Source organism: Urocampus carinirostris, chromosome 2 (genome assembly GCF_059441175.1).
Source record: "Urocampus carinirostris isolate Australia breed hairy pipefish chromosome 2, RoL_Ucar_1.0, whole genome shotgun sequence".
NCBI classification, from domain to species: Eukaryota; Metazoa; Chordata; class Actinopteri; order Syngnathiformes; family Syngnathidae; genus Urocampus; species Urocampus carinirostris.
Window position 1 is genome coordinate 43875835 of NC_142350.1, and position 18504 is coordinate 43894338.

At 41.1% G+C, this 18504-nt stretch overlaps 1 protein-coding gene across 6 annotated transcripts; it reads left to right on the plus strand.

The window, feature by feature from the left end:
- The first annotated feature begins 4401 nt into the window (after window positions 1-4401).
- Window positions 4402-17696, plus strand: LOC148371976 (gamma-aminobutyric acid type B receptor subunit 2-like). Of its 6 annotated transcripts, XM_088326618.1 has the most exons (14): window positions 4402-4681; window positions 4750-4887; window positions 5504-5662; window positions 6486-6656; window positions 6733-6909; window positions 8014-8241; window positions 8317-8377; window positions 9459-9542; window positions 11045-11135; window positions 11292-11445; window positions 14386-14451; window positions 14525-14821; window positions 14888-14979; window positions 16893-17695. In XM_088326618.1, exons 1-14 carry the CDS (start codon window positions 4445-4447, stop codon window positions 17062-17064), a joined length of 2127 nt encoding a protein of 708 aa, XP_088182744.1. In that variant the 5' UTR covers window positions 4402-4444; the 3' UTR covers window positions 17065-17695. The 6 variants fall into 6 exon arrangements, with proteins under 6 accessions (XP_088182744.1, XP_088182742.1, XP_088182745.1 ...); XM_088326616.1 differs by having other exon boundaries at window positions 9462-9542; window positions 11045-11445; window positions 16893-17696; XM_088326619.1 differs by lacking the exon at window positions 9459-9542 and having other exon boundaries at window positions 16893-17696.
- Window positions 17697-18504: the final 808 nt, after the last annotated feature.

An 18504-nucleotide genomic window follows, 5' to 3' on the forward strand; every position in this document is an offset into this window, starting at 1 on the left:
ACGAACGCTCTCGAGCCTGTGGATCTCGTCTTGGCCCTTTAAGTCAAAAGTAGACTAGCATTTTCTTAGCAGAGGCTCTGCAGAAACTGAGGGGGGAAATCTTGAGTCATAAAATCTCACGCAAATTATTGTTTTGTTTTTCCACTTGTGAGATTGTTAGCTAAGCTAACTTTTAATAGGTTACAATGTCAACCTTGCTGCTCAATCCGTAAAAATAAAAATTTGTTTTTGTATTTTATTTTTTTACCTCTTGAAACATTTGGCTAGGCTAACTTAAAGGTGTAAATTATACCATGTTAATTTTGCTGACTAGTCTAAAATATTTTTTGGGGTGACAAACTTAAAAGAATTGTTTTTTTATTTTTATTTTATTTCCCTAATGCAGCAGAGTAAAAGTACTGCTTCTTCCACTCAAATCTAATCAAAAAGAGTAAAAAGTATAAGGATTTAATACGAGAAGTACAAAATGTCCCAAAACATACTCAACTTAATGTAATAGAGTAAATTTACTTTGTTACTACCCACCTCTGCCTTCACATCGTTGACAGGTGCCAAACGTCACTATTCTGCCTTCAACTAGGTGGGAGGAAGCAGAAAAATAACCATGTTGGACAAAACATGGGAGTGTCATTAAATCATTAATTCATGGAAACTAACACTTGTTTATTTTGTAATTCACAGAACAGAAAACATAGCATTGCGGACTTAGATGTCGCTCGAGTTCTTTCTTAAAGCGATAGTACCTTCTACTAGTAGTTATCAATATTTACATTCAACTCCCACCAAATGCACAATATTCAGCATTAATTAATATTCGGGTGGACAACGCTCCGCTGTTAACAGCCATGAGTAGTTCCGCAAACATAAGTGCATTGCGTGTGACATCACGGGTCCTCATCTGCGCATACAGACCAGTTCATACAGGAAAATAAGGAAACATTTAGTTGGTAATGTGAACGATCTCACAATAACATCAAATTTCACAAAGAAGAAAAGATCAGAATTTAGCACTAAGCTATGCAGTGTGAACCTAGCCTATGTGGTCCTAAATCAAATACATATCCTGTCTTTTGGAATGTGACTTCTGTCTGAACGGTCAGGGCGCATTCATAGAAGTTGCACATCATTGACAGGCCGCAGACGTCACTATTCTCCTTTCAACCAGGCGTGGAAATAAACAACCACGGCGGATGAAAACATGGAGTGTTATTAAACACTTGTTTATTTTGTAATTCATGGAACAGCAAAGATCACATTGCAGATTCACAACATTTTGCCCGAGTTCATTCTTAAAGCGCTTGTACGCTCTAGCGGTATTTAACAACATTTACAATCAAATCTATCCACAGAGACAGCATTTAATGGGAAAAAGCGAGGTTTTGGATTAATATTTGGGGGTACAAAGTTCCACTGTGAACATCCATGAGTAGTTCCGCAATCATGAGTACATCGCGTGTGACGTGTCCTCTTCTGCGCATTCTTGTTGACAGTTGTGGCTTTCACACAGGAAGATCAAGTCGCATTTGGTTGTAAATGTGAACCATCCCACAAAAACATCGGATTTCACCACAAACTTGAGCATTAAGCTCTGCAGTGTGACCCTAGCCTAAAACAGGTGTGTCTAATCTTATTCAAGCTGGGAGGTACTTTTTGTTACTAATAAGCTGAAAGGGCACCCAGTTGGAAATGTATTTTGAAAATATTATCACTATGTTTTTACCTGGTTGTAATTATTAGAAGTGGGCTTAAATGGACTCACTCTACAAAACAATGTTATACTAGATAATCACCATGACCTAGCACTGGTGAGCTATTTTCAGAACAGCTGTCCTTAGGGGGCACCGCATTTGAGACCCCAGACTTACGATAAACTAAGCGTGCTACCTATGCTATGTTAACCGTGGTGCCCAGTTGATTTTATTAAAATTTGAAAGATGAAAGATTTAGCTAAGCAAACTTTAAACATGCTACCTACGCAGCTCAGTCCATACTAAAAAAAATTAATAGTGGAGGAAACAAACTAAATTTCTCATCTCATCTCATTAGCTGCACCGCTTATCCTCAGTAGGGTCGCGGAGGTGCTGGAGCCCATCCCAGCAATCATCGGGCAGGGGACACCCTGAACTAGTTGCCAGCCAATCGTAGGGCACACAGGGACAGACAACTCGCTCGCTCATTCACACCTAGGGACAATTTGGACCGGCCAATTCACCTGAAATGCAAGTCTTTGGAACGTGGGAAGAAACCGGAGTGCCCGGAGGAAACCCACGCAAGCACGGGGAGAACATACAAACTCCGCACAGTAAGTCCGGCAGCTGGATTTGAACCCACACAGGAGGTTCCCAAGACCTTAGAACTGTGCCGCAAATGTATTTTTCCTTTTTTTAATCGTATGACATTTGATAGGGAATGGGGCGACCTGGATTCTTAAGCTAAGGTAATGAGAAACTACATGACTAAACAATAAGATAAACTAAATGACAAAAAAAAATGCATAACAAAATAAACTAAAAACTACCCAACAAATTACACAATAAAATAAGGAACAAAATTGAAAACAAAATACAGGACAAAAAAACAAAATAAACAACAAAATGTGACAAAAATAAACAACAAAGTACAAGACGATAAATTACATAAAATACACGATAAACAACACAACAAAACTTACAGCAAAATAAATGACATAACCCAAACAATGAGCGACATAAAACAAGAAGAAATAAACGACCAAATATATGACACCACAAAGCATACAATAAAATATATGACAAAATAAGTGACATAAGACACAACAGGGTCATTATTCATGACGAAAAACTACAAAATACTCAAAGAAATAAATAACCCCAAAAAATGACAAAATACACATTAAAAAATACACAATGACATAAATGACAAAATACCTGACAAATACATGACAAAATTCACGAAAACGCAAACAAAAATAAATGACAATATACATGACAAAGCACAGAATAAGACACAAGAAAAGACAATAATAAATAAAACTAAAAATAATATTAATGACAAAAAAATCAAAAATGAAACGACATAATTACACGACAACGCGATGAAATGAACGACCCAATGACACGAAAAAATACACAATAAAATATCTGAAAAATTAAGAGACATAAAACACAACAAAATAAAAGTCACAATTCATGACAAAACACTACAACAGGGTAGTAATTGGCAAGGTAGTAGAAGGTAGTAATTGGCAAAAAATAATGACAAAATACACAATTAAAGCGGCGCTGCCACGAGCGGCTGCCTTTTCCAGTAGCTGCCCTATTGTTTTATTGTTTGCTCCTATCTTCGGTGTTTTTTCTTCCCGTTTTGACAACTACACTATGGATTACTTCTATCCTATGGACATGGGTTTTAACGCACAAGAAATGCGTGTATTCAAGGAATTTCAACTCCTTGCCCTGAAGAATTCTCGTGCCGGCGTGATGAAGGGGCCTATCGTGGAGGAAAAGCCGGAGCTAGCGAAGCGGCGTTATAAGTCTTCGGTACCATCCGTAATCATGGTAAATGCGAACTCACGACCAAATAAGACCATCGAGTGCTTTTGGAAAACATCGAAGCGCACAGGGAGCGCAGTTGCTGTGTTTTGCGGAAACGTGGCTCACGTTTAGCATTCCGGACGCTAACGTGTAGCCACCCGGAGCTACCCGGAGCAATCCGGCTTCAACGCCGCTAAACAGAGACACGAAAGCCGGGGGGAATCGGAGAGGAGGCGGACTTGCTAACACGAGGTGGTGGATCCCTGGATTTTCGCAAAGAAAAGTTTTCCATCTGCCGCAGGGATGTCGAATTTTTGGACTGGCGTGACGTCATCCACTTCGCTACAAGCACCCCTCGGGCATCATGTTCATCTGTTAATAACAGGGTAGACTGCTGGAAGTGTGAATTTCCCTACGGGGATGAATAAAGTATCTATCTATCTATCTATCTATCTATAAAATACACAATGATATAAATGACAAAACACCTGACAGAATACAGAAAAAAGGACAAAATACACAATGAATTCTCGACAAAATACACAACAAAATTCACGAAAAAGAATACACAAAAATAAACAACAAAACACACGACATAGCACACACTAAGACACAATAGAAAACACAACAAAATACTCAACAAAATTAACGACAAAAGCACAAAAAACAAACGACATAATACACGACAAAACACGATGAAATAAACGTCAAAATACACAACGAAATAATGGACCTATAAATGATAAAATACATGTCAAAAAGAAAAAATATAGAATTATATGTATCATTTCATCATGTGTCATTTGATGGTGAGTGAGGACGACCTGGATGCCCCCCCCAAGTAGTTTGGTGAGACGTTGCCTTGGAGACGGCGCTGATCCTTTGATCTTCTTAAGTAGCCCGCCACCAGGTAGCACTAGCACTCGTCCGGGATGCTGCGGTTCTTCAGGCGGTTCTTGGGCGTCTTGGGTTTCCTGTGCTTTGCAGGGGCGGCGGTGTCCCGTCGCCACGCGCTTCCGGTTTTGTGGATGCTCCCGAGCCCACCTGGAGGGGGCGTGGCCGACAAAGGCCTGATGCTAGCAGTTAGCATGGCATTGGAAGACTTGGAGCGACAAGCCCCGCCCCTCCTGGGAGGATATCGCCTGCAATTGGACGTCATTCACGCAAAGGTAGTAAAAGGGTGTGTCTTGGGGGCCACGCCTTCAATCTTCTTTGAGTTGCTCAACTTTTGTTGCAGTGCAACTTGTCGTCGACTCTCAAGTCTCTCTTCGACACCGTATGGGCGGGGCCAAAGTACAGAATTCTGCTCGGAGGGGCGTGTCCTGCGGTAGCAGAGCAGCTAGCTAGCGCTCTGTCGGCTTTCCAGATAATTCAGGTAGGTCTTGCTGATTCCGGAATCTTAGGATTTGGGCTAAATCTTGTCCAGTGACCTGGTCTATTTAAACTCAAATATTCTGTTTATTTTAAATTTCAGCTCGTGGCAGATATAGCAAAGCGTGATTTCAAAGTGCTTACTATGCTATGCTAACTATGCTTCTTAGTCAAGTTATAACTCCTACTTGAGGAAAAAAAAAGGAACAATCCTTTTTGTTTATAAATTTCAGTTTGAGTCATATTGAGCTAAGCTAACATTCAATATGCTAACCATGCTATTTTAACTTTGCTGCTTAGTCTGAAAAAAAAAACACTGTTTGGTGAAGCAAACCAAACAAAAACAATAGTTTTAGCTTATTTCCATTTTCAACATGTGACAGATTTGGCTAAGCTAACTTTAAACATGCTAATTATGCTATGCTTACTTTGCTTCCTAGTCAAACGCAATATGCAATGGGGTCCAAATTGAGTCGTTTTCAACATATTATCGACCAGTTGAGTGTGTACTTTTTGTGCTCGGTCTTTACTTTTTTATATTCAGTTTTCCTCTTCTTCTAATTGGAGTCTGATTGGCGTCTTAGTTTCGAATGAGAATGTAATACCTTCGTGTCCTGCAGGTGTCCTACGGCGACGAAGCGTTTGCTACCTGGATGCCGAACGGAAACGTGTTCAGCACGGCACTCTCGGGCACAGACGTCAACCGGGCGGCGATTGAGTTTCTGCGGCGATTCGAGTGGAAGCGCGTGGGCCTGCTTTCGGCTGACGCATCCTCAGAGGTGAGCCCAAAATGGAGGACTTAAAGGGAAGTTTTGTCTAGTGCTGGGGAGTTGGCAACAAGATTGCCTTAAGGTACGGAACAGCAACCAATCAACACCCAGCGCCGGTTGGGATACTAATAGCCTCACTTGAAACTTATCCAAAATCGGTTCACGGTTCACGGACACTGAAACCACCTGGGTCACCTGCGCACCACTTAGGACGCAACTCTGGACAGCTATCTCCACTACTGACGGTTCCTGGCCTGCGTTTCAGTCTACAGAGTCTACTCCTTGATGTTGTGGACCTTGGAATTTTTCTGACCCCCTGGACTTCGCCCTGGAGAATGATCTTGGCCAGTGCTAATCTTGCAACGTGACCCAGCTCAGTAGCCTAGATGGTAAGGCGCCCGCTTTGAGACTGGGAGGTCGGTGGTTCGCGCCCCGGCCGAGTCATTCCTAAGACTTAAAAAGTGGTCGGCGGCGCCCTCTGTTGGCTGCGGCTGCATCGGCTCGCTACAACGGGTCAGGTGCAATCGACATTTCGTTCTGTGTACATTGTTACACAGAATGACAATACAAGGAAATTATTATTATTATTATTATTATACTATTGCATTCTTTGTTGACAACAATTCTCAGTAGGGTCCAATGTGCCCTCTGGTGGTGTTGCTTAGTGTTCTTTAGTCACATAGGCTAAGTAGCTGGTCAGTCCGGCATCCTGGTTGGTGATATAAGAAGGCTTGGTCGACTCAGCAGAAGAAGATGTAATTTCTCCTCATAAGAGGTGCCAGATGGAAACTGAGGCCTATACTTTTGACGACCGACAAATGTTTTTATGTAGATGGCAGCCGACCTGACGCGTCGTATGATGATGGCCGGCATCAGGTCCATGTCCGTGATGACGTCTCTAGATGGTGACTGCAGCCGGCTGGCCCGGTTGAAGGATCAAGACGTCATTGTCATTGTGCTTACGCAGAAGGATTCGGATTTCCTGCCCTCTATTTTGTGCTGTGTGAGTCGAACACACCTGACGAAGGCAGGATGTGGGTTTGGCTTCAGTGAAATTGATGTGTTCATGGCGCCTTCAGCCGCAGATGTCCAGCGTGCACCACCAATTGATGGTGTTAGGAGGGGAGCCCGATTGGAGAGCCAGGTTGCGTGCTTCTGACTGTGCCACTAGTGCAATAATGGTGGCGGCTGACAGCGCCATCTGGCTTCCCAGCATGCACCTGGGACGATCTGATTCGCAAACACAATTTGGGCGAGTAAGTATTATGGATTTTTTTGCTTTGGTTTGTTTATTCTTTCCTTTTCAAACATGTTTTTCAAGCACAAGCTCTCACCTGGTCTCATCTGGTCCTTGTAACTCGCTCTTGGTTCACATCCAATCCCATTTCAAATTTTTCATGTGAAAATGCCTATTTCTCCCAGGTTTTAGTCATCATATTGTTGTTAGAGAGTAGGGAGAAAAATGGTAAAACAAAAAATACGATGTGTAAATTGTGATTCAGACAATGTGATTCTTAATGGACAAAAAATAATTGTTATAATGATTGATCATTAATTAGATGATTGAAGGAAGAACGATCCAAAGTTAAATTGGGGATGGGTCGCTTGTAACCTGGGCTTCAAACTGCCATTCAGGTAATCAGTTCATTTTGTGATGTCATGTTTGTTGCAACATGCTTGAAAAGGAAAAATAAATGAGTTAACCACTGTCGTTCTTCTTTATAGAAAAGCTCATTTGTTTTACCAAATTGGGAGGGGAAAGTCCTCGGAACAGTTGGGCACAAGTGAAGTTCATAACTCCTTGGATCCATCCATCCATTATCTTCACCGCTTATCCTCACTAGGGTCAAAGGGGTGCTTGAGCCCCTTGCCAGCTATCCTCGAGCAGTGCGCAGGGGATACCCTGAACTGGTTGCCAGCCAGTCGCAGGGCACACAGACAACTCACTCGCTCATTCACACCTAGCGACAATTTGGACCGGCCAATTATATTGGAATGTGGGAGAAAACCGGAGTGCCAAGAGGAAACCCACGCAGTCACGGGAAGAACATGCAAACTCTGCACCGTGGGGCTGCGTGCTAACCACCCGTGTCACCCCAACTACTTAGATAATATATGTTATATTTACATTAATATATATATATATATATATATATATATATATATATATATATGTCCAATTAATCTGGTGTTGTTGGGTTGTTTCATCATTTGAAAAGAAAGGGGATTAAGCTAAAAGTCTGTGTTCAAATTTAGGTCGATCAATATGATAAGTCCCATCCTCAAAAACAAAAATGAGATAAAAAGTTTGCCTGGCTGCTCTCTGAAATGGGCCCTGTTTAAAATGTGGATCTTTGCAGAGCCCCGCCGACTTTGAGCGTGCATACCGGCAAGAGGTAGGGCATCAACCGGGGGTCCGACCCAGCCCCCGCCACGCCTTCACCTACGACGCAGTGTGGGTGGCGGCCAAAGCGCTAAACAGCCTGATGGCGGCGCTACAGCGGCGACACAACATCAACATCACTGAGGAGGATGTGACGCGAATCCTGAGGGACATTTTAGCGCGGACGCACTTTGAAGGCGTGACGGTGAGGGGGCGGAGCCTGGGGGTGGGGCCACATGCTTTTGCTCTGCCCAGGTTTATTTAAACTGTTTTGTCTCAGGGCACTGTTTCCTTCAGACATGGCCGCCGAATTCAGGCTGTCCGGCTTATCCAGACCAGAGGTAAGATCCCAAGCCTGACTCCGAGCCCAATACGAATTTCGGTCCGGGTCCGGTCCAAAATGTTAATCATTACGGGCGGCAGTAGCTCACGAGGTAGAGCGCTTGTCTTGGGATCAAGGGATCCCAGTTCGAATCCCGGCTCGTCCGTGTTACATGTCGAAGTGTCCTTGGGTAAGACACTGAACCCCTAATACCCCCAATAAGCAGGTTCGCGCCTTACATGGCTGCAAGGCCGCTATTGGAAAATGTGGAGCACATTGTAAAGCACTTTGGGAAGTCATTGACTTGAAAAGCGCTATATAAATGCAGATCATTTCATTTCATTACATTCATGTCGGGCCGGTGTTCTGGAATTTATTCTTCCCTATCAAGACGTCTTACCAATGCCCAGGACACATGTGCAAAATGCTGAAAGTAATTTGTGCCTTTGAAAGCGGTGAATACTTAGGATTTTCGTTTTTATTCATTCTTATTTGACTGTTCGACTGCTTCAAATACTGTTGTGAATTGGTCAAGTTCAAGCTGGGTTGGGCTTTAAAATCCGCAGTTCTACGTCGGTTGGGCTGTATTTTTTAGGTAGAAGTAAGATCTTAGGCCCGAACTCGGGCCGGAATTGAGTCGGTCCTAAAATGTCAAGCATTACGCTCGGGTTCGGGCCAAGACGTGCTTCTGTTTCGCTGACTTTCTTTTTTTAAAAGTATCCCCCTGTTATTTGTTATGTGTTTTTTTTTTCTTTGTGGAGGATCTGCACGGTGCAGGATGCACACTTCTCGCCACGTGCTCACCGGCACTGTCAAACACAAAGAGGCGGGCGCGCAGTGGGAGGGCGGAGTCCGACAAAATTGTGCTTACTCCCTCGTCCTGAGTCCTCACAAATATAATATGAAGTTTTTGGTTCCCTTCGGGCTCGGTCCCTCAAATCAAGTGAATTGGTCGTGTTCGGGCTGGTTTGGGTTTTTATACTTGAGGGTCGGGCTAGATTTTTTTGGGCCCGACTTCTATCTCTGATCCAGACGCAAGGTGCATGAGCTGTGTGTCACCACAGGGGGCGCCATCGTTGACAAATACGAATTCTCACTAGCAGGTGGCGTTGACGTGCAAGTGGGCGAGTTTGACCCTTTGACCCACGAACTGCGCTTGTCCGAGGATCTGCTGAAGTTCAAAGGTGACGGGCGTCGATATTGGTCGTGCCGAGTAGGCAGAGGCTTGATAATGAGAAGCAATCCAGCCACATCTGGAATGTATTTATAAATGGCTACAAATCTATACCATAGAAATAAAAAAACACATAAATAAATCATATAATACAAAATGCATGACATCAATGCAATATTTTATTTATTTATGCATTTTATCTTTTATAATGTCATTTATTTTTTTTGTTTATTTTCATATGTACTGTCACAACAAAATGTTGTTCAAATGAGGGGGTGGCTGTAAATGACTGAGCTTCTCACCTATGTGTTAATCAGTGATGAATGAATCAGGTATTACACCTATCAACCAATAGGTGAAAAAGCTCTGCCAGTTTGAATAAAAATTTGTCACAAAATACACGCCATTTACGTGAAAAAAATCACGAATTGACACGTCAAAATAAACAACAAAATGCATGACAAAATAGATGACGAAATACACAAAAAACACATGACAAAATAAATGACTTAATACACTACAAAATACAACAAAAACAACATGATAGACAATAAAATACTCAGCAAAATACATGATGAGCAAATACACTACAAAATACATGACATAATACGTGACAAAAACACAATAAATGACAGACAAAATGCTTGATAATATATACAACAAAAAAACGATTAAAAAGATAATAAAAGACACAACAAAATATATTATACATTATATGGTAAAATACATGACTAATAAATGACTAAAAGACAAAACAAAAAAAACACAAAATACATGTCAATTTTTGGGTCATTTATTTTGTTGCCAAGATAAATTACCCAAAAATTCCATCAAAATAAAAAACAAGATAAATAGTCTGCATTTTTATAGCGCTTTTCAACCCAATGAATACCTCCCATAGCGCTTTACAATGTGCTTCACACTTACCCATTCACACTCACACTCACACACCAATAGGGAGTCAGCCATGGAAGGCGCCTACCTGCTTATTGGGGGCATTAGGGATTCAGTATCTTGCCCAAGGACACATCAACATATAACAAGAAACAAAATGAATAACAAAATAAACTATAAAACTGATGACAAAATTAATGAGAAAATAAAAAACTAAACACAAAACTAAATAAATGACAACATAAACAACAAAATAAACGATATGACAAAATAGAAGACAAGATACACCAAAAATATACCACAAAATAGATAACAAAAGACACGAGAAAATACACGAGAAAAGACATGACTGAATAAAAACAAAATGACATTAATACATGTACATGGGAGCCCCTTGCAGGACACCTAAATACTTTGTACACAGAATAAAAGACCAGTATATCAATAATGAAAATAAATGCAGACAAAAAACAGATCAAAACAAAAAGGGGGGGGCGATTATTACAAAGATGTACTTTTTATGACATATATTTGTAGGGATTTATTTATTCATATATTTACTCCAACATATAGTAGAATCATCCCTCCATATCTTAACAGTGTGCATTTGTGTTGCAGGTCCGCCCGATTTCAGTGTCTTGCTCAATGGCACCCTGGCAACGTTGGCGGCGTTCACATCTTCTGCCTCACTTTGCGCCCTCTGCTTTGTGTTAGTAAAGCGGCGAGTCGCCAACCAGGTGGCACTCCTCAAACTCGCCGCTATCTTCTTTTCTACCGTCGCGCTTCTCATTGGCTTTGTCAGCGTTTTGGCTTTGTCACATTTTCTCGCACCACTGCGCTCGTACCTTCTGTTGGTGTCTCACAGCCTGGCATCGTCGGCGCTGTTGGCACAGACATGGCGCCAATTGTCCGGTAGTGCCACGGTGCCGTCGCCGTTCGGCTTGGCCTTTTTGCTAGCTTCGACCGACACGCTTCTCGTAGGCACCTGGCAGATGTTGACACCGCCAATCGGGCATCAAGTAAGTGGAGCCAACCGCTGTCGCCAAGGGCGTAGTTTTGACATGGACATTGGGGACGTGTACCCAATATCGAGCAATCATTGTTTTGTCCCCATCAATTAGGGATGGCTGCAACTAACGACTGTTTGAATAGTCGACTAGTCACCGACTATTGAAACAATTAGTCAAATCATCTGATAATTATTTATTTCTCATAAATTTTGCATTAAGTTCATTTAATTAGGTGCCCTTTGCAGCAAGTTGGCTTAAAACTGGTGCCAACAAGGAATATCTGCCAAGTGCTCTGAATGTCAAAGTGAAGAACCTCAATGAGAAGGGAGTAACTAATCCTCCCTCCGATAGAAAAATGCCTTGTCATCTAGTTAGTGACGCGCATGAATAAATGAACAAGATTTGCACTCTTCATATGGAGTAAGATGCCAATATTTCCAGAATCAGCAAGAAAATGTCTAGTACAGAAAAGTAACACATTTAAGACACTCCTGTACTGACAGTGTCCGTGGCTGTCAATTTTAATCAACTAGCGCAACAGTCAAAAATATTTCAATGTGACAAAAACATTCTCAAAACTAAACTCAAAGTGCTGTTCTGCCTAAAATTCGGAATCCCGATTTGTTTTTTCTTTAAGAAATTAGACACACTTCTCGGTCAGTATGGACATTAATCTATAGATAAACCCGGCAGATAAATAATAAATTAAAATCAAGTCTACATATTTTTATCCTTGTAAATCAGAAAAGGCTCTTTAGCATCCGTACTACATTCAGTGGTCAACTGCAAGGTCTGCAACAAAATAGCTTAATGATTTTCAACATTTGAAATCAAATGCTTTTAACTGACCTTTGTTCTTCGAACTGCATGCATTAAATTTCTAATACATTTGTTCGGCAGAATCTGGCATAACACTCAAGCTCTAATTTATAGCTAAATATATCTGTATAAAATGTACATTGCGTGTCATTAACCCCGCATGGCTCTAATGTCACTTAAATCTTACAGAGGTGAGTCAGACTCTATTTCGTTCAACTGTCCGAAGGGCTTTTTAATGTTCATGCGTCACCGGATTACTGCCATGGTACCCATAGTCTGCTTTGCAAACTTTGCATGTAGCTTTTTATTGAATGTATCCGAGCTGAAATGCTCCAATACTTTTGGTTGTTTTGGTTCTTGATATTGACGTCACCATTTCTGCTTCTTTTGGGACTCAAGACGCTATTGCACATGAGCAACTCTTAGCAGAGATTTTATTCATGGAGAGATGTCTCACTCTGTTGGAAAAATGTGTGTGGCGAGAATTGATTACAACTTTTTTTAAAATTCTTGATATATGTTGAAAACCTTGACCTATGGTTGCAGCCCTACCTCCAATTTCATGTGATCACTCAAAAAATTTCCAGTGTCCTCTCCAATGCCCAAACCAAACCTACCCCCTTGGCTGTCCTCTCACTTCCCTCCATTTACTGCAGGGGTGGGCAAACTTTCTCATTGAGTTGAAAAGGTTTGCACAGGGTCCGGTGCGGGAGTAAAAAAAATGGCCCATTGATCATGTATTTTTGTGTGTGCCGATATACAGTGGAACCTCGGTTCCCGACCATAATCCGTTCCCGAACCCTGTTCAAAAACAGATTTGTTCAATCACTGAAATCGTTTTTCCCATTAAAAGTAATGTAAATCGTTTTAATCCGTTCCAACACCCTGAATCTTTACCATGAACGTAAACATGAAGCAAACCCAGGCTAATCGTACATTCGGTTAGCGTAATCTTCCGTACGAAAGATTACGCTAACATGAACGTGTAAAAATAAAAAAAAAGGATTATGAATAGGATTTCTTTCCTTTGTGGTGGACGGTGGGGAGAGAAAAATCATCAAAAGTTATTCAACCTCTTCCAAAACTTGCGGCAGTTGCTTGCTTATAGCACTAACTTCCTTAACAGCATCACTCGATTTCACAGCCTCCTTATTCTTTACTATCGTACTGATAGTAGATTTAGCCATGTTGTATTCCCAAGATCGGAAACTCGTACACCTCTTTCATATTCAGCCATTATGTCTTTCTTAGAGGCAATAGTTGGACGAACAACTTTTCCTTTTTTCACCTGTAGCAACGTTGCTGCTTGCAACGACCTTCTTCGGAGGCATAATTAGGGACTAAAACACCCGTACGCCGCTCAGCATCGCACCTAGCGTACGCACTCACGCATTACCGATTTTTTGACCGAACAGCGAAGCAAGAACTTCTCGAAATCTGTGGTCGAACACTGATTTGTCCGAACTGAGAGGCGTTCGAAAACCGAGGTTCCACTGTAGAGTCTTAAATCTGATACCTCGGCAATACATAAGGAAAATAGATAATTTAACCCAGTCGTTTTTCCTTGTTTCCGTTTCCCTGCAGTTGTGTTCCCTTTTCTATTTTGTTTATAAACAGACCATTTCATTTATTTGAAATTTGAAATGCATAAAATATACTAATACATCTGTTCATTTAAAAATAAAAACTTTAATTGAGAGTAATAGAAAAGTAAGATGCCCCCTATTTAAGCACAAAATTTGATCATTTGCATTGAAAAACTCAATGCAGTAGTACTACTTTTATTATATATCATTTATATTTAATATCCTAATAAAATTGAAGATTGGTCGTGAGCGTAACGAAAAGTATATTTTTCATGGCGGTGCACAGGGACACAGGCTAAGAAATTCAGGTGAGTGCAATTACGTTGCCTCAAACTAATCAAATAACATCTGATTGGGCATTTGCACAAATGAGTTGAATGGTGCAAGGCTTTGGCGACATCCAGTGGACATATTTAAAACTGCAGATCATTATTTGACTAGAAGCGGCTTGTTCTTTTCTTATGCTCCTCTCAGCATCGTCTCATGGGCCTGATCAAATCTGTTAGCGGACCTGATACCTGATCTGCGCCATCTTCCTTTTCAGAATGCTGCTCCCCATACAGACGATGCCTGGACCGCCGTCATCTACGCTCACAAAGCGCCCCTAGTGGTGGGCACTGCCACACACGCCCGTCAGATGCACACTGAAAAATTCTGCCTACTTTTATTTTTGTATGTTGCAGGTGTGCGGCTGTTTGCTGAGCTGCCTTCTCGGTGCCACAACCAGCACCCTCCGATGGTGGGTGGGCACATGTGTCGGGTGCGTCTGGTGGGCAAGCACATGGGTGGCAACGGCAGCTTCCTACAATCCTTTGCTGGACTTTCATGCATGGAATATTTGTCTCCTGGCGTGTGACATCATCGTCCTGGTGATGGCGTGGCCGAACCGGGTCAGCACCGCTTTTAAGGAACCGTCTGTTGATGACGCCGTTGAAGGGTTGGCACAATTCGACGCGGGGCGCCACCTCCCACTGGAACAGGTAATGTGACGCCGTTGGACATGAGTGGCATGGATAACAATCTTTTTATGCGTGTTGTGGTTTCAGGACAGCAGAACAGGCACGCGTGTTGGCGCCACATTTGAAGCGGACGTCGGCCTGCAGAGAACGAAAAGCGGCGACATCAACTCACCTGAGCTGTAAGTTGGGCTGCAACAATTGAGTGAGTTCTGGCCTACATGCTGATTATAAGCCGCATATTATACTCTCGATTAAAGTTTTTATTTTTAAATGAACATATTTATTTGCATAGTTTTTGCGTTTCAATTTTCAAGGAACAAACTTCAATTTGTTTTAAAGACGCAGTTTTAAACAGCCATAAGAGTAAACTCATTCACATCCATTTTGCATGCACTTGGTGCCACCTGCATGGGGAGTTTAGCGTGAATGCCTTTGGCTGCAGAATGCTAATGGCGCCCTGCACACCCTTTTCAGCTGCTTCATTTTCAGTTCTGCTCAGGGGTGTTTACATCACGTGATTTTGGATGATGTGTCCGTTCAAGATGGAAATTATCGAGACAAGATCAAACCCCTAACCAAACACTGACCATAACCCCCAACACCAACCCCTAAACCCTAGCCCCTAACCCTAACCCTCTAACCCCCTAACCCTAAACGTTAGCCCTAACCCCTAAACCCTAACCCCTAACCCTAAAATCTTAAACCCTTAACCCTAACCCTCTAACCCTAACTCTCTAACCCTAAACTCTAACCCTAAACCCTAACCCCAACCCCTAACCCATAACCCAAAACCCCTAACCCTAAACCTAAACCCTAACACTAACCCTAATGTGTTTATCATTGCAGTGTGCAATGATATGTACCGCTTTTTAATGTCAAAAGGTTGGGAAGTATTTTGTTTACAGGGTTAAAAATATTTAGTTGATTTTAATTTATAATTTACTTGCATGTCCCTAAAAATGGACGGATGTTTATTCATGTGTAGCGACCCTCTTTCATGCACGACACAAGGTTTCACAATCTCTGGGTTTATTGCCTGCATTCAGTAAACAAAACAATACAAAAGTCAGGGGCCTCTGTTCACGACTGCAATTATCTTCAGCGCTTACAAATTCACTTCAGCTACGGCAAGCAGACAACATGCGAGCACATTAATAATGAAACTTCGATAATAACAATGAACATAACTTTCCCATGTACCTGCATTCAGTAAACAAAACAATACAAAAGTCAGGGGCCTCTGTTCACGACTGCAATTATCTAAAATATTAAAGATACAAAAGAACGGGTCATCACTCAACAGGCCGCACCTCGTGGCGTGTTTGCATCAAAACACGTTGCATCTTCATTTCAAGCTGTATTGCTTTACTTCTTATTTAGTGCTTTTTTAATATACATCATTTAGCACAACTTATATATCTTTATATACAAAAATAATTTGCGAAAGCAGCTCATATGTCTAGCAAAATATGCATTCTTTTATCCAACTGATATTGGGCACATCTTACCTTCAGCGCTTACAAATTCACTTAAGCTACAGCAAGCGCTGAAGCCCATAAAGTGCCAAACGAAAAAAACAGTCGCAGACGCCCATGACTTAACAACTGAATGAGGTACCGGAATATTAACAGTAATACAACAAAAACACAGATTTTGTGAGAATTCAAAAAAACATTCAAAACAATCAAATTTCAACTCTGTTACACATGCATTTATTTTTGTTTTTTTTGGTTTGAACAATTTTATTGACACTTTTAACAGCAATTAAACACCTCATAGTGTTAGAATATTCATGCATTTATGTCTCAACTGGCCGAGCACTGCACCATATAACATTTTTGCAAATATTATACGAATCTGCTGTATGTTTATTTAAAAGATGTATTTTTTCAGTGTACCCTTTGTTCTTTTGTTTATTGTCATTACATCAACTTCATGCTGAATTTCAGAAAAAAAAACCATAATTTTCAAACGTTTTCATAGTTGGTGATAATTCAACTGTTTAAATAGTCATTTATTGCAGCCAATGGCAGTGTCAGTTGGTTGCCATGGCAAAGTCCTGTTGACAATGCTTGTTTTTACGTCCTTATAGAGTCCGTCGCCGCCTATCGCTGACGTTGCCTATCCTCCACCTGTCTTACCTGCCTGCTGTAGGCGGGGTCAGCGCCAGTGACTCCGCCCACTTGGTCAGTGATTTTGTCCGTGATCCCGTCCAATTTGCTGATGACTCCGCCCACTTTGTGCATGGCTCCACCCACGGATGATCCAAAAATGGGGAAAAATCCCACGGGCACACTCAATGTGAAAAGACGAAGCGTAGGTAACTTTGCCTTTCTTGGAAAATTGTGCTTGCTTGGAGTTGGAATCAATGACAAACACACACAAAAAAACATTTATTTTCCACATTAAATAAATGTGTTTATCTTAAAGGGACATTGTTTAATATTTAAGCACTGGATTTCACTGTGTTCTTTTGTAAAACCGAAAACGAGTGTTAGAAACCGCAAAGAAAAACGACTATGAAGACACAAAGTGACCAAACCATTTTTCTACTCATTTTTTGCCTTTTACAATCTTTTTGGTTTTGGGGGTACCCATAGCAGCAATATGGCCAACAAGCATGTCAGCTCTCTCTAGGTGAGCCTCATGTTATGTTAAATAATAAATTTTTCGACCTACGAGTATTTAAAAAAAAACATTTTTACATAAAAGTTCACGTATTTTTGTTTGGTATTCAAATCAATATTGTTCTTTGAATAATAAAGTTGCACCTGATGCCCCTTGAAATGCTTTTGGAAGGCCTATGCAGCACTTTTGAGATTTTCAGTAATACTGTACTGTAAAGGGACTTGACCCTAACAAGGACCACAAAAAAATGAAAAACAACAAGATGATGTGCGTCCTTAAAAAAAAAAAAAAAAACATTTTTTTTTTTTCTGTTGAGTATGTGTTTGAGGGTCCTTTTTCAAGCTGAGAACTACTTTTTGTTACTAATTAGCAATAAGCGCAATTTGATATGCATTTCAAAAATAGCTATTACTTTATTGTTACCTTATCACCAGGTTAATTTTTGGAATTTAGGTTAAATAGACTCAGTCAACCACTAAAAATGTCATTTTACTAGAAAATCAATGACCCAGCACTGGGGAGCAATTTTCAGAACAGGCAAGCACCTCATCAGGCCTTAGAGGGGACCTATGTTTTTATTTTTCATTAAGCCTCTCTGCTTTTATCAGAGCTGTTTAAGGCAGAACACACCTTTCAAAGAAAGCGCTGGGAGGATTGCTCAAAAGTGATGTCATTCTTCTCCAGTTTATTACAATTGATGTCATTTGTCAGTGTAGCATAAAAATGGTAAACGAAAAGGCTACTCTTCTCGTCGGCTCCAGAGCAGGGAAATGTATAATAACAGTATGAAAAATAGTCTGTGTAATATAGTGTATTAACCGGTGAAGCCCTTTGAGACTCTGTGATTTAGGGCTATACAAAAATAAAATTACTTGACTTGCTTCTAAGTCCAAACGCTAACCCAAACGGAAGAGAATGTATGAGCCCATTTAGGAAATGCAAGTACTTGCACGCGCATTACAAGCTGCCTAAGACAATAAAAGAATGAAAAAAAGACCAAAAATAACTAAAAAATACAATGACAGAACGACTGAAAATAACCAGAAAACAAACTAAAAGACGACCCCCCCAAAAAA

What these genes read in the sequence shown, in the direction of transcription:
- LOC148371976 (XM_088326615.1), top strand. Translation starts at nt 4,445, where the DNA reads ATGCTGCGGTTCTTCAGGCGGTTCTTGGGCGTCTTGGGTTTCCTGTGC. An exon ending in TGCCCTCTATTTTGTGCTGT is followed by an intron (nt 6,657 to 6,732) that starts GTGAGTCGAACA and finishes TGGCGCCTTCAG; the next exon opens with CCGCAGATGTCCAGCGTGCA. An exon ending in CGCACTTTGAAGGCGTGACG is followed by an intron (nt 8,242 to 8,316) that starts GTGAGGGGGCGG and finishes GTTTTGTCTCAG; the next exon opens with GGCACTGTTTCCTTCAGACA.